This window comes from Trachypithecus francoisi, unplaced genomic scaffold (genome assembly GCF_009764315.1).
Source record: "Trachypithecus francoisi isolate TF-2019V2 unplaced genomic scaffold, Tfra_2.0 Lachesis_group12, whole genome shotgun sequence".
Classification (NCBI taxonomy): domain Eukaryota; kingdom Metazoa; phylum Chordata; class Mammalia; order Primates; family Cercopithecidae; genus Trachypithecus; species Trachypithecus francoisi.
The window spans coordinates 107,306,515-107,328,305 of record NW_022681457.1 but is presented as its reverse complement, the minus strand read 5'-3'; the positions used below and the strand labels follow the sequence as shown (position 1 = coordinate 107,328,305).

At 54.8% G+C, this 21,791-nt stretch overlaps 1 protein-coding gene across 13 annotated transcripts in view; it reads left to right on the top strand.

Moving 5' to 3' along the window:
- ARHGEF10L (Rho guanine nucleotide exchange factor 10 like) overlaps positions 1-21,791 on the top strand; it is a 185,791-nt gene that overhangs the window by 111,852 nt on the left and 52,148 nt on the right. For 9 of the 13 annotated variants that reach the window (XM_033228101.1, XM_033228097.1, XM_033228100.1 and 6 more), the window contains 8 exons: positions 454-546; positions 1,829-2,002; positions 6,692-6,837; positions 8,881-8,895; positions 9,152-9,333; positions 11,875-11,990; positions 12,547-12,674; positions 14,205-14,305. In XM_033228101.1, the coding sequence (XP_033083992.1) occupies positions 454-546; positions 1,829-2,002; positions 6,692-6,837; positions 8,881-8,895; positions 9,152-9,333; positions 11,875-11,990; positions 12,547-12,674; positions 14,205-14,305 (955 nt within the window). The remainder of the gene's footprint in view (positions 1-453; positions 547-1,828; positions 2,003-6,691; positions 6,838-8,880; positions 8,896-9,151; positions 9,334-11,874; positions 11,991-12,546; positions 12,675-14,204; positions 14,306-21,791) is intronic. The other 4 variants (XM_033228103.1, XM_033228102.1, XM_033228106.1 and 1 more) reach the window with 1 other exon arrangement.

Sequence of the window (21,791 nt, the reverse complement as noted above, 5' to 3'; positions counted from 1 at the left end):
CATATGGGGGCCAGGACCGGGTAACAGGTGTGTGGATGGAGTGGGGGACAGATGCAAGAGACAGGACAGAAGGCCCCCCCGTGCCCCGCCCCTTATCCTAGCCCAAACCTGTCTGCGTTTAGTTTAAGTGGAGGGAATGGTTGCCTTGGCCACTTCTAGAAGTCTGATGTCTTGAGTAAATTGCTGAGTTTCCCAGTTATGCCTTTAGTCCAGAGACCTTAAGATGACTGCTTTAGTCTCCTGAGGGTGCAGGGCCATGCAGGGGCACTGGTGGTGGGAGGGATCCCTGGCTGCGGAAACAGGGACCTCCGTCAGCTCTTCTTGCAAGCCCAGGGATGGGCAGGGTCTTAGGGCCTGGGGAGAGAACCCCAGAATGGGGACAGTGTCTGGACTCTGGGGCACTGGGCCCTCTCTGCAGGGAGTCAGCGAATGACGGAAACTTGTCTCCACCAGCGACGGCAGGTGTGCAGCCCAGACCGTGTCACCCTCTACGGGCTGATGGTCAAGCCCATCCAGAGGTTCCCGCAGTTCATCCTCCTGCTTCAGGTACCGCTCGGGATTCTAGCAGCCTCAACCCACAGGGTTTGCCTGTGGACTGGGAGGCGACTCCTGGGGTAGGAGGGAGGAGGTCTGGGCTCTTGTCCACGATCCACAACCCACCCAACCTGCTGTAGGACTCATCTTTCTCCACTTCTAGAGTGACACCAATCATAACTCACAGCTCAGTTGGCACACCCCTCTCTGGGGAACGCTGAGGGACTGCTGGTGGCCTGAGCCTAGGTTGCAGGAAGGGAGTGAAGGCACAGGGAATCCCAGGACCCACGGGGCTCCTGGCATGGAGATGTCCAGTAAACGTGCTGAGCTTGGCCAGTTCAGATTCCAGCTTCAGAACAGGGGATGCCTAAGGGACATTAGCCCCACACAGGGTCCTGGAGAGCCTGGGACACTGTCCCAACCGGCAGGGTCCTTGGGCAGGGGCTGGTCCTCATCAGGGAGCTGAGAGGGTGGTTACCAGGCTGAGGGGTCTGATGGCATATTCCTCTCCACTCTCAGTGCTGCCGGGCTGTGGGAGTGGGCTCTTATGTAACCGTACCATTTATCAATTGGTCAGTGATTGATCTATACATTTATTTACCATCGTAACCATTTCTAAGTGTACAGTTCAGTGCATTCACATTGTTCTGCAACCATCACCACCACCCATGCCAGAACTTTCTCATTATCCGAAACCGAAACTGTGTGCCCATTTAACAACTCCCGATTCTCCCTCCCCACAGCCTCTGGCAACCACCATTCTACCCTGTGTCTCTATGACTCTGACTGCTCTAGGAGAACACATATACGTGGAATCACACAATGTTTTTTCTTTTCTTGACTGGTTTGTTTTCCTTAGCATAAGATCCTCAAGATTCATCTGTGTCCTAGCACGTGTCTGATTTTCCTTCCTTTTCAAAGCTGAATAATATGCCATAGTATGGAGAGACCACATTTTGTTGACCCATTCGTCTGTCGATGGACATTTTTGCCTCCACATTTTGGTGACTGTGGCTAATGATGCTATGAACATGGCTGGACAAATATCTGTTTGAGATCCTGCTTTGAGTTCATTTGAGTCTATTCCTAGAAAGATCCATGCTTTTGTTTTCTTTTTCAGTCATTAGCTGTTTCTTGAGGTCTTGTTCTGCATCGGGTGCCATGTGCCCTGGCCTCAGGCCGGGCCCTGTGCAGACCCAGTGTGTGTAGGGGTGTGCACAGGGTGAGGCTTTGCCCCAGGCCGGGGTAGAGTTGGTCATGGGTGGGCTGCTCAGTCTCGGCTCTGGCCCGGCAGGACATGCTGAAGAACACCCCCAGGGGCCACCCCGACAGGCTGTCGCTGCAGCTGGCCCTCACGGAGCTGGAGACGCTGGCCGAAAAGCTGAACGAGCAGAAGCGTCTGGCTGACCAGGTGGCTGAGATCCAGCAGCTGACCAAGAGCGTCAGCGACCGCAGCAGCCTCAATAAGGTGAACCGGGCCTCCCACCTGCCTGCCCTCACCTGCGCTCCTGCCCGTGCCCCTGACCCACGCCACCCACTAGGTGGCAGTGTTCTCTGAGGGAGGGGAGGCCTCGCTCTTCCAGGCCCACAGACGTGACCTTGAGGACTGGATCCTCGGCAGGACCTCCACGTTCATTCCTATTCATGTTATTTTAGGATCAAAGTTAATTTTGCGCATCAGTGTGATTTCCAGTAAAGACTCCAGAAATCAAAGCCTAGTTAAATGAGCAGGCTCTGGAGAGTCAGAATCTGGGTTTAAATCCAGATTTTGCCACAGGTGCTTGCTGTGTGCCCTCAAGGGAATCACCCACCCTCTCTGAACCTTACTTGTTCCCTTTGAAACGAGGAGCATTTAATAGCACCGGAGCCCCAGGGCTGCTGCAGTGAAAGAGGGAGCTGGCAAAGCGGCTTCCTGACTGTCCTTAACACAAGAAGAAAGATGAAAAGTCCATACCACGTTTTGGGGTTGCCACTTAGGAACATGCTATTAAAAAAAAAATTGGGCCGGGTGTGGTGGCTCATACCTGTCATCCCAGCACTTTGGGAGGCCGAGGCAGGCAGATCACCTGAGGTCAGGAGTTCGAGACCAGCCTGGCCAACATGGTGAAACCTTGTCTCTACTAAAAATACAAAAATTAACCAGGCTTAGTGGCACACGCCTGTAATCCCAGCTACTTGGGAGGCTGAGGTGGGAGAATCACTGGAACTCAGGAGGCAGAGGTTGCAGTGAGCCAAGATTGTGCCACTGCACTCCAGCCTGGGTGACAGAGCAAAATGCTATGTTTCCAAAGTGGGGGGGAAGAAAAAAGACTTGCAAATGAGTCCACAGAGGAGCCTGTTTTTAAAGCACAAGGTCACCTCACAGAGTCACCTGTTGGTCACTGGAGTCCCTCTTCTTCCCTCTCAGCATATGACATGAACTGCCTGGTGCTGTGTTGGGGTCTCTGGGAGGTCCCACACCCCGGCCCCCCTGCTTACCTACTGGAGGGTTGAGGAGGGCTGGGATAGTTCAGGCTGGGGTGCCCAGGCCCTGGGCACATTGCAGGACTGTTCTTTGGAGAAGAGATACTGTGTGAGGTCATCGGGAGAGGTTCAAATCTTCTGGGGAATAGACTGGGAGCCTCTTGGCTCTGTGGGGTCCTAGAAGCAGAACTAAGGCCTGTGGCTGGCCGTTTCCAGGAGGGAGGTTTCAGCAGCATGGGGAAGACCTTTCTAAGAGTCCAGGAAGGAGTGCCCAGAGGGACGGTGGCCCTTTCCATGTGCGCTGCACTTTACAGTGTAGAGTGCTGTCTAACTTGTATCAGCATGTTTGCTCTCCACCCCATGGCTGTGAAGTGGGGCGGGGACAAGTCCTGTAGGATCCCCTGCAGTGCTGAGCTTCAGGCAACCCGCATCTTCGGACTCTCCTACTTCGGGCTAAATTCAGGTTGCAGGTTGTGTTGTGGCCCATGCAGTATTTTATCCTATTTAATTTAATTTTCATTTTCATTTTATTTTGAAACAGGACCTCATGCTGTTGCCCACGCTGGAGTACAGTGGTGCAATAATGGCTCACTGCAGCCTTGAGCTCCTGGGCTCAAGTGAGCCTCCTGCCTCAGCCTCTCGAGTAGCTGGGACTACAAGTATGAGTGACCACATCCAGCTAATTAAATTTTTTTTTTTTTTTTGTAGAGATGGGGTCTCACTATGTTGCCCAGGCTGGTCTCAAACTCATGGGATCAAGTGATCCTCCTGCCTCAGCCTCCCAAAGTGTTGGGATTACAGGCATAAGCCACTGCACCAGGCCCACACAGTATTTTTAAGAACATGGCAGTAGTTGCCAACATTTAAAAATTGGGAGAGATCATATAAAATTCAGACTTGTGGGTCTCCTTGGAGGGTAGGAAGAGCTGGCTCACTGGCCCACCTTCCCACGCAGCACCAGCCCCCTGAGTGGCAGGTGACCTCTTCCCCTTGGTCCCCACCCACCTTTCCCACTGATGTTACCTGTTGGCCTCTAAGGCACCTGAGTTCACTTTACCTACTCCTGAAGGATTGGGCTGGGGAAGATGAGATGGGTATGAGACAGCCCTCTCCTGGGGATGTCCCCATCCACGTGGCTCAGGTTGGGCATGAGGGGCAGGGTCACTCTCCACCCCCTGGTTCCAGGCAGGACTAACTCAGCCATCCCCCACACAAGCCTCGAGTTTGGAATGTCTCGGGAGAAAAAGCCTTCAGCTCCGCTGAAGCCATGGCCACCCATGCTGGCCTTTGTGCTCAGGAATCGTCTCCTGTCCCCACCTTCAGCTCCCTTTTTGGTGACCAAGAGGCTTTCTCTTGCTTTGCCTCATACAGCCCTGCAGCCACAGTGGGGAGAGGCCTGTTGGGAGGAGGCAATCAGTTCTGTGGTGCTTGGGAAGGGCCATTCTGCCCTCTCCTGTTCTGTGAGGTGGGCCCTGGCTGTTTGATGTTGGGCAAAGGACTGGAGGCTCTAAGCTTCCGTTTCTCCATTTGCCAGGTAAGGGTGGGTTGGACGGTGTGAGATGTTAGGAAGAGTGTGGTGGGGCCTGCACCCTGGGCTTCCCCTTCCAGGGCCCTCCCTGGACAGTCCTGGCCAGTTCTGTGACCTGTTCAGTGATGTCCCTATCACCAACACCCAGGGAGAAGCAGAAATGAAACTGGGTGTAACCCGAAACGGAACCATGCCAGCTCTTTCAAAATAGCCTACGCAGGAGCCTCCAAAGGGGACGTTTGTGCAACATCCTGGTTTTCTTTTTCTTTTTCTTGGTTTTCATCTGCCAAAGGGGCAGGGGCTGCTGCCAGAGCCCAGGGGACTTTCCTTTTCCAAGTTTTGGGTCTTGGCACATTTGTCAGCCCTTGGGGTGGGGGGCCCTGCTGTCTTCAGGGTCCAAGTAGGTCTCTTGGACCCTGAAGGACCCCAGGACCCTACTTGGGCCCTGCTGACCTCAGGGTCCAACTCAGGTCTCTTGAGTTGGTGTTTGGTTTGCTTGTGGAAATAGTGAGGCGGAGCCTGGCCTTAGCAGCCGTGGAGGACCCTGAGTTCTGCATGTTAGGAGCAGTGGGGCCTCCCCTGGCTCCTGTCACGCTGTGCACTAGCTGCTCAATGCAGGGAACGGTGAACATGGCCTGCTCTGTCCTGTGCTGTCAATCAACAGCGGGTGGGTCTCAGCAAGTCACTTTACCCCTGGAATCTCGGTTTCCTCACCTGGGCAATGGGGAGGGCCTCAAGGACCGCTGAGCTGATTCAATGAGATGTGGAATATTGAGTGCCATCCTCAGTGCCTGGCACACACTGGGCATTTGGTCCCACTGGGCCTTTTGGTTGTGTGTTGACTTGAGAGAGATGATGCTTTGGAGAACAACAGCATTCTCTCCCGGGGAGGCTCAGGGTGCTCTGTCCTTTTCTCTCCCCGGGATGCCCGGGGGTGATCTGTCTTTTTCTCTGGAGAGGCTCGGGGTGATCTGTCCTTTTCCCAGACAGGATGGGGAAGGAAGGGGAGCGTAATGGTTGTCGTCAGAGTCACGGGTTTTGGGAATGAATTTTGCTGAATATCCTCCCTCCCCCCTGAGAAAAAATCCCCGTTAGAAAAAAGACGTTTTCCCAGGGGGTCCCTGGGTGAGTTAGTGGCCCTGACACCAGCAGGGGGGTCTTGACTTCCAGCCTGAGGTTGCCAAACGCCTGCTCCGATGCCTGGGGTGTGAAAGTCTTTGTCCTCAGAAGGTGGTATTATAGAACGGCAGGTCTGTTCCAACTCTGTCATGAGGCCACCTAAGAGGTGAGAGAGGCCAAGGCTTTCAACAGGTTGGGGTGCAGGCTGGGCTCCCCGGCACAAGGCCACGCCTGCTCCACCAGAAAGACTATCACAGACAGGAGCTGTCTATGGAGCGCACATACAGGGCCGGCCTCTCAGGCCATGACCCGTGCCATTGCACGTGACCCATGCCTTCACAAGTGACCCGTGCCATCACACGTGACCTGTGCGTTCACATGTGACCCGTGCCATCACACGTGACCTGTGCCATCACACATGGCTGGTGCCCAGAAGGGCGCCATGCTTGCTTCCATGTTCTGCTATGGCCTTCTTGAAATTCATAGTCACTTTGAACAAGAGCCTGTGTTTGCATTTTGCACTGGACCCCAAGAATCGTGTAGCCAGACCTGGTCACATGTTCATTACCTTGTGTGATCTGAGCAGTAGAGGTAATTGCCCCCGCTTCGTAGCTGAGTAAACTGAGGCTTGGACATGCGAAGTGACCTGCCCGAGGGCTTCACAGCAGGAGTGGGGACGGGGGCAGAGCTACCTCTGTAACTCCAGAGCTGTGTCCCTGGCAGTGGCAATCAAGCAGAATCCCTACAGAGAGGGGCTGGCAATGGCTGGCACGTCTGAGAAGGGGGCACTGGCTGCTGGGCCCACACGGGTGCTGGTGAATGCTCAGACTCCCCAAGGCCTCCTCAGAGAGGAGACCCCGGCGTGTGGTCCTCTGGTCTTCCTCCCCAGTGCATCTTGTCACCCAGGGATGGAAGGAGTGGCTCCACCTCCTCCGCCTCTCCCAGGCTCAGTCTCCCTTTCTGCACCATGGGAGGATTCTGGGTCTGTGGCGTGGTAAAGCCGCCAGGCCGCGATGCTGATGCTGACCTTCCCTGCCCCTTCTCCAGCTGTTGACCTCAGGCCAGCGGCAGCTGCTCCTGTGTGAGACGTTGACGGAGACCGTGTACGGTGACCGCGGGCAGCTAATTAAGTCCAAGGAGCGTCGGGTCTTCCTGCTCAATGACATGCTTGTCTGCGCCAACATCAACTTCAAGTAAGTGAGTCTGGGTTGGAGGGGACAGGCACCCCTTCTTAGAGACTCCATCCTGCCCTACTCCAGTCTTTCTGCCAGCCATTGCAGTGGGACCCCACGTGAGCTTGGTTTAGATTTCCAATATTCCTCTCCCATCCCTCTCGCCTGCTCTGCTGCTGGTCCCCAATGCTGGGAAGTAGCTGGAGCAGTCATCGGGGGCAGCCCTCAGCCTTGGGCACACAGCTGTCCATGGTACAGCGTTGTCCGTTCTGGAACTCTGCAGTTGGTGACTAAACAGTGGTTTTGTCCACACTGAAATTCATGAGATTCTTCCTTGTGTCTACCCCACATCCCTGTGGCTTTAACTCAAATCTGTTTTGCTCTGGCCAGATCGCAGAATTTCTCAATGTGAGCCTTTGCCTTTCCCCCACAGACCAGAGCATCATCATCAGCCCAGAGGAGCCCGGTTTCCTGGTTCTGGGCCAGGGGTTGTGGAAATGCCCAGAGCCCGGCTGCTGGGCTGTGCCTGGGAGCCAGAGCCCTGGTGTGGGGTGAGGGCAAGGCTTTAGGCCGGAGCCTGAAGATGTGGCCCGTCAGTTGCTTTAGGCTTCTGGGTATCTTATGTTTTACTCACACAGGGAGCCCAAACCACGGGTGAGACATAGGAGAGATCCAGCATTCTGGGGGCCTGGCTGCCCAAGGCCGCGTGGGCCTGGTGCTGGGCCTGCTGTTCTCCAGCCTTCCTGCCCTGCCTGGCTCACCTGCTCGTGTCCCCTGCTTGGTCCTGCAGGGGACCCTCTATCAAATGCTCCCTGAGAACTTCGGCGGTGGTTTTTCTAGCCAGGCTCTTAGGAGAATCTCTGCTCTCAATATTTAACAAGACTTTTATTTTTATTATTTTATTTTTATTTTATTGTTTTTTTGAGATGGAGTCTTGCTCTGTCTCCCAGGCTGGAGTGTAATGGCACGATCTCGGTTCACTGCAACCTCCGCCTCCCGGGTTTAAGCGATTCTCCTGCCTCAGCCTCCCGAGTAGCTGGGATTATAGACACCCGCCACCACACCTAGCTTTTTTTTTTGTTTTTATTTTTTTATTAGAGACGGGGTTTCACCATGTTGGCCAGGCCAGTCTCAAACTCCCGACCTCAGGTGATTGGCCTGCCTCGGCCTCCCAAAGTGCTGGGATTACAGGCGTGAGCCACTGTGCCCCACCTTGACACCACTTTAAAAAGCATCACAGAAGCAATAGTATGGCCACAATCACCGAAATCTAGGAGGGAAACAATCACCTCGGTGGACTGTGAATCCCAGCATAGCTCTCGAGCCTCCCAGCTGAATCAGTTCTAGGCTCTGGACTGAGTCAGCTTGGGCCTTCCTGGGTTTGGCCAGAGTAGGTTTGGGGATTTTCCGTGGTTACCGATCACGAGTCCTGGAAGGGGACAAACAAGGCTGTTTCAGGACCTGCGCACTCATTCACCATCCACCCATTTGTCCACCCGTCTATGAATCCATTGAATGTAGACCGAGACCTGTCCCCCGCCTCCAGGAGCTCAGGGCCCGGTTGTGGACTCGGGCAAGGAAGCCTCTGTCACAGATGGGTCTGGGCTGGGCTTGTGGCTGACCCATTCGTTCATTTACTCACTGACTCACTCAATCAAAGATGGTAATTCTTCAGTCCCATTTATATTCTGGACATCATACGGTACCGGCGGTATGATGAATACCCTCTCTGCCTTCATGTTGCTCTGGCACAAAGTGCAAAGTGGGGTGCTAGTGGCCCAGTTTTGGGGAATCAGTTTGGGTGATTTGGGCTGAGTCACTTCACTTGGCTGAGAATCAGTGCCCTTGTCTGGGATCATCCAAGCTTCCTAGCGGGGCTGTTGTGAGACCCAGAGATGAAGGAAGGCCCGCCTCTGTCCACACCTGGCCTCTGATGCCCTCACTCCCCGCAGGAGGCTGTCTGTCCTTCCAGCCCCATGGCCGGCCCCCAACGGGGTCACAGCCCCCAGATTAGCCACTCCTTTGTAATAACAACCTCCCTTTCCTTCTTGTCTTTTTTCCCAGGCCTGCCAACCACAGGTACGCGGTTCAGGGGGCTCCGGGGCTCTGGGGCTCTGGTGGCATGTGATTCTGGACATGGGGCTGGGCCCTGAGCGCCTGGTGCTTCTACCCTGGTGAGGGCTCCCTGCTCTGCCTGGCTTGGTTTTGGCCTGAGGTCTTGCGCTGGGGCTGTGTGAAGCCTGGCTGAGCTGGTGTGGAGGAGCATTGCCCTGGGCCAGCCCTGGGGCAGGGTGGCTGCGGCCTCTCCAGGGCCTCGTCCTCTCTGTCCGGACAGGGGCCAGCTGGAGATCAGCAGCCTGGTGCCCCTGGGGCCCAAGTACGTGGTGAAGTGGAACACGGCGCTGCCCCAGGTGCAGGTGGTGGAGGTGGGCCAGGACGGTGGCACCTATGACAAGGACAATGTGCTCATCCAGCATGCAGGCGCCAAGAAGGCCTCCATGTCAGGGCAGGCCCAGAGTGAGTACCCCCTCTCTGTGCCCTGCATGCATCACCTTCGCCCTCACCAGCCACAGCCTGGGCTGCTCCTACCCAGGCTTGGCCCCGTCTTGGGGACTCCTACACAGGCTGATGGGTGGCTTGGCCGGGAAGCTCTTGCTGGTTTTGCAGCCCCACCCTGGACCGAAATGCAGAGCTATGGCCTTACCTGGGTGTGCACAGGTACATCTCCCAATCCATGCACTTCGCTCCGTCTCCACATTGGGTGCCACACACCCAGTCCTGCTGTGGCAGCTACCTGGCTGCTCTCCTTCCTTCCTCCTACCTGTGCCCACTCCCTGTCCATCCTCTACCCATCCCCAGGGCTGATTCTTCAAAATGCAGGTCAGATCAGTGCGTGTCATCCCACCCTAGTGGGCTTCCCATTGCCGGTCCTGGGGGCACCCCACCTGCCTCATTCACCTCCCTCTGCCCCTTCTCTCTGCTGCAGCCATGCCGGCCTCTCTGGGCTCCTGGATAGGCCATGCGCCCTCCCACCATGCCCTCTCCAGCCTGTGCCTTTTGCCAAGTACTCTCCTGCCATCCTATTTTGTCTCATCTATGCTTGGCTCAAATGGCATTTCCTCAGAGAAGCCTTTTCTTATGCCCTCGTGCTGAGCCAGGTTGCCCCTCCTGTGCTCTCGAGACCTCTGGTGCATTTTCCCCTTTATGAGTGATTGACCGGTTGATGTCTCTCCTCTCAGCCTTGCTGCAGCCCTGTCCGGGAGCCCGGGGCACGATGGGCGTTAATAAGTGTTCCTTGAATGCATGCAAGATGCTAAATTGCAGGGCTAGCAGAAAGGAACCCTGTGCCCAGAGGCATCTTCCATGGGTGAGAAAGGCACTGGGGTTTCACTTCCCCCTCTGTCTACTGTCTGACCTGGGAGGTTGCCTCATGGGCCGCTCACAATTCTGGAAATTCTGAGGGAGTGATTGCACCACCTACTCTTGCCGTCTGGGTGCTGGTCTGGGACAGCTGTGCCCACTTCCAGATGCTGTCTCTTTCCGCAGCTCTGCTGGGTAGGAAGAATCCTCTGGCCCACGTGCCTTCCTCGGAGGCACCTTCTGCCCTGGCTCGACCGCACTCTCCCTCGCCGCTGCTTGGGACACAGGGTTCCTTTCTGCTGGCCGCGGGGTCTAGCATCCTTCATGCACTCCAGGGTTTCTTAGGGGATCCCTCCTTCAGTGACAATGATGTGTCTGTAGCCACATTCCTCAAACCAGAGTCACGTACTGCCAGACCCCTTCTAAAGGGGAAAGAAGTTCTTGTGGAACCCTTCATTATATTGTATTCAAATATATACAAATACAAACCCCCCTGTAATCAACGCCTTCTGCTTATAGCCCTTGAAGAACCATAAAACCAAAACCAGATCACAAATTGAATAAAAATAAAGCCACAAAACCATAACATTCCAATTAACAGCATTAATGTAACTTGATGGATGATGTTGTTTTGCTGAAACCAATTTGCTCACAATGTGGATGTGGCGCAGGCCCTGGTGGAGCAGGTGCCTCTGAGTTTTTGTGCCTGTGCTACAGGGTGCCCTTTGGGGATCTGCATTTCTCATGAGCTCCCCAGTTTGGGTCACTGCAGAGCCCCTCTGATGCGAGCGCATTGTCCATATCCCAAGCTCGCCACGCTCTTTGCTTGTTACCCGGCAGCAGAGTGTGGCTTTAAACTCATTCCACACACAGGTGACTCAGGATATGCACCTGTTTTTCAGATCATTATCTCAATGAAAACCCCCTTTAAGATGTCCCCTCCATTCCCCTGCGGCTTCGTAAGACCTCAGTGTGCAAAACCATGGCCTAGAGAATACAGTCCAAATTCCTAGCCCGGTGTTCAAAGCCTTCCCCATCTGGTCCTCCTGGACCCTCCTGCTCTATCTCTAGCTGCCGCCCCCTACCCGTATCTCATCCTTACTTCATCTGTATCATCACTGGGGATCTGGGCCCACTCACCCCATCACTGTCCCACCACGCTGGTATTTCTCCCCCCACCTCCTACCACCCACCTTCGTTAACTGACTGCTTCTTCCACCACTCGTCCTGCCCAGGTCATAAGCTTTGGAAGAGTGGGGACCCTGTCTGTCTTGTGTACTGCTGTCTCCAGTCTCTAGCATGGAATCTGGCACATGATAGGTCCTCAGGATGTCTTTGAACAACTTGCTGTTCACGGGGTGCCTCAAGCCACAGTGTCTTTGCACATGCTCTTGTCTTTCTCTCCCGGCAATGCCCACCACACTTCCAGCCCCATGCAGGCCCCTCCCCGCTCCCAGGCACAGCTTGCTCTTGGTCTTGTGGTCTCATACAGCCCTTTGTACAGACTGACTGTGGCCTGGATCTCAGGTGTTAGACTTCACGCTTGAAAGGATCTGGTTTCCCAGCTGGTCTGGGCGCTCTAGTCAGGGTAGGAACTGGATAATGTTACTTTCTGGATCTTTTTTGTTGTGAGCAGATGCTTGGCTTCTTGTTAACGCCTTCTTCACCTGAGCCCGAGTTGCTCTCTTCTCTGCCCAGATAAGGTGTACCTCGGCCCCCCACGCCTCTTCCAGGAGCTGCAGGACCTGCAGAAGGACCTGGCCGTGGTGGAGCAGATCACGCTTCTCATCAGCACGCTGCACGGCACCTACCAGGTACGTGGCCTGGCCTGGCCTTTTTGGCCTGAGCTCCCTGGTGTGGGCAGTGCCTGGATTCAGCAAGCTCCGTAGGGAGGGACTCCTCTCCTGGCCCATGCCCACCATGCACTTCTGGCTTCTGAGCTCCCGTAGGCAACCGTCGCTGCTGAAGCTCTGTGTCCCTGCCTGGAAGTCTCTTGTGCGGGCCCTGGTTCGGGTACACCCTCTGGTTTGGGTTGAGCGGAGCCTGGCTGTGGGGTCTTTGTTTGTTCTCTGCACAGTGGCTATTCCATCATGTGGCCCTCCTGGGCCTCTGCCCAGTCTGGAAGGGAAGTGGCTGCGACGGCATGTCCCTCTCAGAGGAGGGCTGCCAGGTGGGATCTGAGTCCAGGGCTGGGAAGCCTAGGGCATGGCAAGTTGGCCTCCTGCTTGGGGCTAAATGTGCAGCCTCAGTGAGGCTCCAGGACTGCTTCAGTTCCCTTCCTCTGGGGTGCTGTGATTCCTATAGGATCTGGTGTGGCTTTTGGGGAACCAGTGGGCTGTGTGGTAACCTCATTCGCCTCCTGAACCCTAGAACCTGAACATGACCGTGGCTCAAGACTGGTGCCTGGCCCTGCAGAGGCTGATGCGGGTGAAGGAGGAAGAGATCCACTCGGCCAACAAATGCCGTCTCAGGCTCCTGCTTCCTGGGAAACCTGACAAGTGAGAGGAGCGGGTCTTGGAGGGAGGGCTGCTGCCTCTGCTGGGCTTCCAGTGGAGCAGGGGATCCGGAGAGGGTACCTGGAGCCCTCTTATTTGTCAAGATGCCATGGTGGGAGTGGATATGTAGGCATCATGGGCAGTGTCTGGGATAGCACCTGGCACGCAGTAGGTGCTCATGGGAAGACTGTGGAATGAATGAATGAATGAACACCCTGGTCATATCCTGGATACGCCTGGCTCACTGTTAGGATACTCAGACACTCTGCCATTGGTCAGTTCCATTGCGCTGTGTCCTTTTCAGTCACATCAGCCTATCTAGGCCCCTAGGCCAGGCCCCGGGTTTCCTCTCTCTGGACCCAGCCTCCCCCCAGCACTACCTTACCCCCAAAATGCCCACTACAGGAGCTGTGCACAGTAGACCCCAACTGAGGTTTGTGGAACTGATGATAGACGTAGCTGTTTGGCCTGGCAGAGACAGGGAAAGGTATCTTTCTGGTCCTCCTGAGGCTTTGTAAGTTGGGTCTTTTTATTTCCACTTTACACATGAGGAAGGTGAGGCTCAGAGAGTTACAGGAGAGGCTGAAGGCCACACTGTGAGAGGCAGAGCTGGGTCCTGATGGGGTCTGGCTCTGAAGCCCAGGCTAGTGCAGTGAGGGGGCTCAATGTCCAGGTTTTGGCTTCCAGGGTAGGGTGAAGGTAGGGATAGAGTGTCACAAGCACAGTGGCTGCAAGGAAGAGAAAGTTGGAGCACTATCATTTGAGGCAGGACCATGGGCTCGGTTCCCCAGGGAACCATGTGCAGGAGTCAGCAGCTTTGAATCTACCGCCTCTCTGCCGAGTGGCCTGCCCATCTCTCTTCTTCCGTCTCCCTTCTCTCTGCCTCCCATTCTCCACGCACACCCTAGAGGCTTGTGACACTGCCCTGCCCACCTCCCAAAGGGCTGGGAAGGCCCCCACTGCTCCGAGGTGAGAGGACAGTATGGTGACAGCAGCAACCTCTGGTTGCCCCAAGCTGGTACTTAACCCGATTCATTCATTTCTTCATTCATTCTTGTGTCATTCATTCTTCATTCATGTGCCACTCAGCAAACATTTACTGAGCAACTGCCCCATGCCAGGTGCTGGGAACAGACCCAAGTGAGACCCATTCCTCCCTCTAGAGGCACGTGGTCGGACACGTAAGGTGTCTAAGGCCTGTGGACAGCTGACCGCTGACTAGGTGGAGTCGCAGCCTGCAGAGGCTCTGCCGGGCACAAAGCCAGAGGCTCCTGGAGCCAGGCTGGGGAGCGTGGCTCGGCCACTCTGGCCAGGTACCTCCCTCTGGGGGCCGTTGTGGGTGAAGGGATTCCTCCTCCAGGGGACTGAGGCTTTGCCAGGCCACTGACCTCTTTGGCCACGTTTTGGGGATGCTCTGACCAGACCTCCCCAATCTCCAGGGCACGTGGGTTGGAGGAAGTACTACGTGATAGCTGGGGGAGCCTGGCCCTTGTGTGGGTACTCACACATCCACCCTCACCCTTCTCACCGCAGGTCCGGCCGTCCCATCAGCTTCATGGTGGTTTTCATCACCCCCAACCCCCTGAGCAAGATTTCCTGGGTCAACAGGTTACATTTGGCCAAAATCGGACTCCGTGAGTATAGCCCCAGGGAGAGTGCCCCAGGGGGCAGGGGTGCAGAGAGGGGAGGTTTGGGGTGTGTGAGGGTACAGGATGGGTGTTCAGGGTCTGTGGGGGCCAGGGAGGCTTCTGAGTGGGAGGGAGGTGGTGTGGTGGAGAAACAGCTGGGGCCGGAGCCGGAACCCTGAGGCTCTGCTCTGTGACCCTGGACAAGTCACTTTCCCTCTCTGAGCCTCAGCTTCCCCATCTAGGAATTGATGGAACTTGACAGAAAGTAAATTAGTGGTTGCCAGGGACCTGGGAGGAGAGGGTAATGGAGAGTGACTGCTAAGGGTTTTTTGGTGGAGGTGATGAAATGTTCTAAAATTAGATGGTAGTGATTACTTAACTCTGTGACTACACCAAAAATCAGTGACGTGTGCACTTCAAAAGGGTGCATTTTATGGTAACTTAATTATATCTCAATGAAAATGATACCTGGAAAAATGATGCAGGTTGGACTATACTGATTCTCAAAGACCAAAGACCTCACTACTATGCTTTTCTTCTGGTGCACCCCATGATACGAATACAGATACATAAATGGATATTTATGTGCACTTTTCTGAGTATTTTCTGTGCATCTTTTTCATTTCACATTCACAATAGCCCTAAGAGTTAGGTCTGTTGAGAATCTCTTTTTCCATTGAGGATTCTGAGGCCCAGAGAGGTTCAGGGACTTGCCTGAGGTCACACAGCAGGAAGGGGCAGATCTGGGCTGCAGACCCTGGGCAGCCTGCCTCCAAAGCCCAGTCTCGATCCCTGTCCATTCAGCTTCCTCGGCTTGGCAAGAGTCTGTCTGCAGACTGCGTTCATTAAGTTGTAATTACTTTACTTGTCCATTTTTTGAGTTGATGAGAGGCTCATGTACCTTCCAGGCAGAGCTGTTATTCCCTATGATGTACCACAGTTCCCATTTGCTGATGCCAGCCAATAGCAGGGACATTTTTTTGATTTTGTTCCTGGTATGATCTTTCTATAGAGAAGCACACATTTCCAACAGGTTTTAAAACATTTACAGAAGGCCAGGAACAGTGGCTCACTGTAATCCCAGCACTTTGGGAGGCTGAGGCAGGTGGATCACGAGGTCAGGAGATTGAGACATGCTTGCGAACACGGTGAAACCCTGTTTCTACTAAAAATGCAAAAAATGAGCCTGGCATACACCCGTAGTCCCAGCTACTCGGGAGGCCAAAGCAGGAGAATTGCTTGAATCCGGGAGTTTAAGTTTGCAGTGAGCCGAGATCACACCACTGCCCTCCAGCCTGGGCAACAGAGCCAGACTCCATCTCAAAAACAAAACAAAACAAAACAAAACAAAACAAAACAAAACAAACCAAAACAAAACAAAAACATTTCTGGAAAGAAGTCAGGACCTTTGGCTGGGCACAGTGGCTCACGCCTGTAATCCTAGCACTTTGGGAGGCCGAGGTGGGCAGATCACCTGAGGTCAGGAGTTCGAGACGAGCCTGGCCAACATGGTGAAACCCCGTCTCTACTAAAAATACAAAAAAATTAGCCAGGCGTGGTGGCACATGTCTGTAGTCCTAGCTACTCGGAGGTTGGGCAGGAGAATCACTTGAACCCAGGAGGCGGAGGTTGCAGTGAGCCAAGATTGTGCCACTGTACTCCAGCCTGAGCAATAGAGTGAGACTCCATCTCACAAAAAAAAAAAAAAAAGTTAGGACCTTTGTCACTGGTTTTCATTAATTGAAAAAAACTATTGAGACTCTACATAATTTTGGGCATGGGGGAAAGAATAATGACAAAAGCAGAGAGAGCTCTGCTCTCAAGGAACTTAAAATTTATGAGGGTCAGGGAGGAGGACATTAAATGGGGAGCAAATCTGCAAGCAGGAGTTATGCTGTGCAGGGCATAGAGCTGGTCTGGGACTGCCATCTGGGGGACCTGGAGGCAGGGACCTCAGAAGCTGCACAAAGACCTGGGTGGAGTGATCCAGGCATGGGGACAGCAAGTGCAAAGGCCCTGAGGTAGGGACAAAAGGAAGCCCAGAGTGGCCAGCACTGGCAGATGAAGGGGAGGGAAGTAGGTGGGTGGGTGTGTTGTGGGCAGGTTTTCTGGGCAGCCAGGGAGAGCCATATGGGATTTGTTCTGGGCATGATGGGAAGCTGTGCATTATAGCATTGAGAGCTGGATAATGTCCTGATCTGATTTTCATTTAAGTGGGTCATTCTGGCTGCTGTGGGGAGAGGGCATGGGAGAGGCAGTTGTGGAGGTAGGGGAAGGAATGGGGAGTGGTTGCCTGTGGGGGAACCTGGACCAGAGGCTTCTACTCAGCCCATCCCTTCTTGGATCCAGTGCTGATATTGCTCTGGCCTCAGCTGGATGTTTCTGGGTGACAGAAAGGCCTTTGGAGTGTGCAGAAAGGGTTTTAAGCAGAAGCTGCCTTGTCCCTGGCAGAAGACTTTGGGAATCCTGGCCCTCAGAAAGGCTAACGTGGCTTCCCTGCCCCTTGGACCATGCACTCCCCTCCCCACCCCATGCATCACTTCCATCCTGGGAAGTGCCCAAGCCCCATGTGTACAACTGCTTTAAAGGCAGATGAATCTCCTGTTTGAACCACATGTGCTTTGCTGCACGGGGCTTGGTGCTGGGAGGGATGGGAGACGGCGATTTGGGCAGCCCCAGCTCTCCGCAGCCTGTGAAGATGCTGGGCTGCCTTATCTCCACACAGCTTCACTGCAGCAAAAGTTTTAATGGAAGGAGAGTCATTTGAAATCTTACTTGAATGCCTGTGTTCCCTTGGGGCTTGCATTGTTTGTTTCTTTTATTTTGCCAGTACTTTTTTTTTTCTTTTTTTTAATCTGCAGTGCCTGGTTTGGGAGGGGACGATAATATGAGCCTGTTAGAAATAGAATATGTTAAAAACATTTATTCACAAAGCCTGTTATTCCTTTATTTTATTTTCTGTATCTTTCTCTCTCCCTGACTACAGTGTGTCAGGATCATAATCTGAAGATTGAGAAAGGAGAGGGATGCGGTGGGGGAGCCTGGGATCTGGGAGAGGGTATTAGCTCTGCCCTTTGGAGGGGCAGGGAGCCCTGGGGAATCTGCGGACCCAGTTCAAACCCCAGCATGGCCACCACCATACCTTGTGGTCCTGGGAAAGGCAGACTGCATCCCGAGACCCAGTTTTCCTATTTGTGAGTTGGACCAGATCTCCAAGGGCCCTGCTGCATTCTTTGGCACACAGGAAGGTTTGAGAGGCAGTCAGGGGTGGTCCTCAGCACCATGGGAAATGGAGCCAGACCGTCTGGGTTCCGTTCCCAGCTCTGCCACTGACCAGCTCTGTGATCCCGGCAAACTGCTCTGAGATGCCTTGGATTTTCCATCAGAAAATAGGGAAGATGCCAGTGCCCCCTGCACAGGGGTCTCATGAAAATGTGGGGAGATGGTGCGTGGGAGATGCCTAGACAGCCAGCCCTTGGCACATAGGAGCTGTGAGAGAGGCTCATAGGTCAAGCAGTGTCTGCATTTCAGATGGGGAATGGCCTTTCTGAGGTCACACGCGATTTAGTACAGGGCCAGGATATCTTCCTACCTCTTTCTACTGGTTCGGCTCTTGTTAGGGCTTGAACAGGGCTGCAGATGGAAGGCCCCAGAGAAGGAAGAGGTGAGGTAGGGGGCTCCCCGACTTCCCTTCCTGTACCCTCCCCCCGCACCACCTGCTCTGCTCACACAGCTGCATTGCTGCCCCGTACCCTCGGGCCCTTGGAGCTCCTCCCACCCATGGCCCTCCTCATTCCCACCTCTCAAGGGGACATGGGCCTGGCAGGCCATGGCTAATGCCAAACTCACAGGGACATAACCAGGTGGCCCAAGGCAGTGAGCCTGAGCGCAGGGCTGGGCCCTCCCTTGCCGCCTCTCATTTGGTTTAGTTTTCTGGCCCACAGTCATCACACTGACGCCAGTTTTCCTTTCAGTGATGACTCCAGCTGCTGGGTCCTGAGCACAGCCCTGGCAGCGTGTGAAGTGCGTTCTAGACCTCATCATGTCCTTTAACCCTCGCTGCTGTCCCACAGGCTGGTGCTGGGATCTGCCCACGCTCTGCAGCTGGAAGGGATGGGTCTGTTCTCCAGGAGCGGGGCCGAGGGCATGACCTTGGAGCCTGACCCTGGTTTTACCCCAGCTGGGAGACTGGCCACTTGCCTGGCCTCCCTGGACACCAATGGCCCTCTCTGTAGGGGACAGGTGGTTGGATGAGATGCCTGCTGAGGTCTGGCCCAGTCTGACATCTGTGGCTGTGGCCAGCAGCATCTCTGTGGTGCTGGGGAGGTGTGAGTGGTATCTTGAAGGTGGCTTTAAGTTTGGGAGGTTCGGGAAGAGCAGTAAAGGCACGATACTGGGACTGAGCCCAGTAGGAGTCTGGGAGGTAGGTCGGGCTGGAGAAGCAGGGCAGGGCCTGCGGTGGGCTCAGCTGCCCTCAGTAATAGGAGCAGCGAGGACAGCAACCATCATGGCTGCTATTTCCAGAGTGCCTGGTGTCTGCTAGGCATGATATATATGATTTCCAGTGCTCACAACTCCATATGGTTGGAGTTCTTTCCCCCATTTTCTAGATGAGGCCACAGGCTCAGAGAGGGTAAGTACCTGGCTCCGTGTCACACGGCGAGTTGGAGACTGAGGTGGGATCTGCCCGGGCCCTTCTAGCAGACCAGAGGGGATTGTTCTGAGGGTGGTGGGGGATCTGCAACCCTGGAGCTGTTCCCTGTGTCCCATGGGGAGCTCTCACGCCCAGGGGGTGTTGGCAAACAGAGCTGGGCGCTAAATAAGACCCCACTTAGTGTCAACTGGAAATCGCGGCTCTGCCGTCGGTGCCAGTTCTTAATGTCACTTATCCCAAGCGGGCTTTCAATTTTCAGCGACAGCAGCCTTCTAATTTGGTCTCCGCCACTCTGGTTTTGTGACGGGAACAATGGCAGTGGCAGATGGGGAGCAACGACTCCATTTTCTTGTAATGTCCCCAGTCGCAGGCAGGGAAGGCACCATCTGGAAGGAGAAGGTCAGATCATTAAAAAAATACATACGAATAAATTGCCAGGACTTGATGGGCTGTGGGTGTTCGGGGAGGAAAGAGAGGAGCTGAGCTCTGGGCGCCCTAGTGACAGGGGCTAGGGCGGGGAGATGCTCGCTCACCCAGCTCCTGCAGGCCGTGGGGTGAGGAATTGGGGGTCCAGACCAGAGCTCTTGTCTGGTAGAGGTGAGGATCTGCTTGATTGTAAGTTCCTTGAGAGCGGGGACAAGCTCTCAAATCTGGCCTATCTTTATTTGCTGCCCAGGGGCTTGTCCAAGAGGCAGCGTGGTGAGCCCCGGCACGCTAGGAGAGGCTAGGAGAGCTGTGCTTCCCCGGGACGAGCTGCGTTGCAGGCACCGTGCAAGGTGCCCCCGTGGGTTAGTTCCTTGGCACCTGGGCCTTCCCCTGCTTTCCCCTTTCCTCTGCTGGCCAGCATGGAGTGTGGATGGAAGGACCTGTTTCCCATGATGGCTGTGAGGATGCAGTGAGGCAGTGTGGAAACTGTGAGGTGGGGGCACGTAGAAGTGTCTGTTATGGCAATGTGCGCACCCTGTGCGGTCGTGCCCTTCCCCTGAGGGTCTCTCATGTTGGCCTTTCCTCCCTGGTGGCAGGGATCAGGTCTTACGTAACTCTGCTTCCAGGGACCAGCAGGGTAGAGGGCTGGACATGGAGGATGACGGCTCTGGGCCCACTTCGGGAGTGAGTTCATTGCTCAGTGACTCAGGCCGGAGGGTGTGAGCCCGCTGGGTGCTGGTGCCTTCACGTCGTCACGACTGACATTTGGGAATGTCTTTCACTTCTCAAATAGCATCTCACCTGCCACCTCATTCCAGCTCCTCTTGCTGTGCTGGCGTTCAGATGCCACCTCTCTCGGGCAGTGATGGCCTGCGGCTGCTCTCACTCGTGTCCAGCCCTTCGCTCTGACCCGGCAGGATCTCTTCGATGAAAGCGAGTCAGATTAATGTTCATGTCAGGGGTACATCTGACAAACCTAGAAAATGAAGCTCTGAGAAAAGAGACTTTGTTCATGTCCCTGAATGTACTGATGGTCCGTGGTGGGTCCAGCCCTGTGTGAGTGGGTTGGGTGAGGTGTAGAAGGAAATAGGGTGGGAGGTTTCGGCCTTCACAGAACACTGGCATGGTGGGGGAGCCCCTACTTCCATGTGCACACACACACACGCGTGCACACAAAGGAAGAAGAGCCACACTGGTGGAGGAGCAGGGAGTAGCTCTGAGAGGTGTGATACCCTCCGATGGGCTGAGATGGCAGGTGGTAGAGGCCAGGGCATGGAGACATGGGCGGTGCAGGCCTCTCCAAGAAGGAGAGGAACCAGTCCTGGGGAGCTGAGGGGTAGAGTTCCGGACAGAGGGAACCTCCGGGCCCGTCCCAGTGAGGTTGCTGAGCACAGTCCAGCTCAGTGGAGCTGAGGGCCGAGGGAGGAGGCCGGGGAGGGAAGGGGCCTTCGCAGCTCTTCCAGGAGAGTTTGGATCTTATTCTGGGCAGACTGGGACTCCATTGATGTTTCCAAGCAGGGGAACGGTGAGGACAGATGTATGTTTTAGCAGGATGGGCCTGGCTGCTGAGTGGAGATGACTGTAGTGTCAGGGGGCCCTGGTGTGGCTGGCGGGCACTCTCAGGCTGAGCTGGCCCCTCCTAGGGGAGGGGCAGGCTGGCCGTAGGTCCCAGCTTCCTCTCTGTCACGATGAAGTGCGTTGGAACACAACGGTTCAGTCTGTGACCTGCCTTTGTGGCTCTGGAGCTCTGGGCACTCCTCAGCTTGGGGTCACTGCAGTAAGTGGCCTCTCTTCCTTGGGCCACCTGTCCATGCTCTGGCTGCCTGCAGCAGAGCTACTCTAGCATCACTGTGCCCACAGGCCTTTGTGACGGAGCATCGGTGGGCGTGGTTGCTGAAGGCTGCCTGGTTTAGTCCAGAGAATTCAGTCTTGGGTTTCAGACCTAGGCCTGAATCTGGGTGCTGCCCCCTAGCCATGGCTGTGGTCTGGCCGTGTTACCAAATCCCTGAGTGCCAGTGTCATCCTCTGTGGAGTGAAAATAATGATTCTGACTATGCTCAGCAATTGTGAAGACTAAACCAGGGCATAGACGGTGGCGCTCAGTGTGGTGCCTGATGTGTGGGCACATAGTAGGTGGCGTCTTCATCACGCCCATCCTTGCTGTGGGCTTCCTGGAAGGGAGTCCTCATAGGGAGTGTAAAGAAGGAAGGGATCCTCCACAGGGAGAATTCTTCAGGACAGATGGTGGTTTATTCCTCCCTCTTTCCTTTCATTCATTCTTTCCAGCCATGTTTTCTGAGCACTCACTATGTGCCTTGCAGTGTGCTGGGTGTCAGGGGGACAGCGGTGAATGAGACAGTGCAGACCCCCACTGACTACAGCTTTGATATTAGAGACTTATGGAAATGAGCC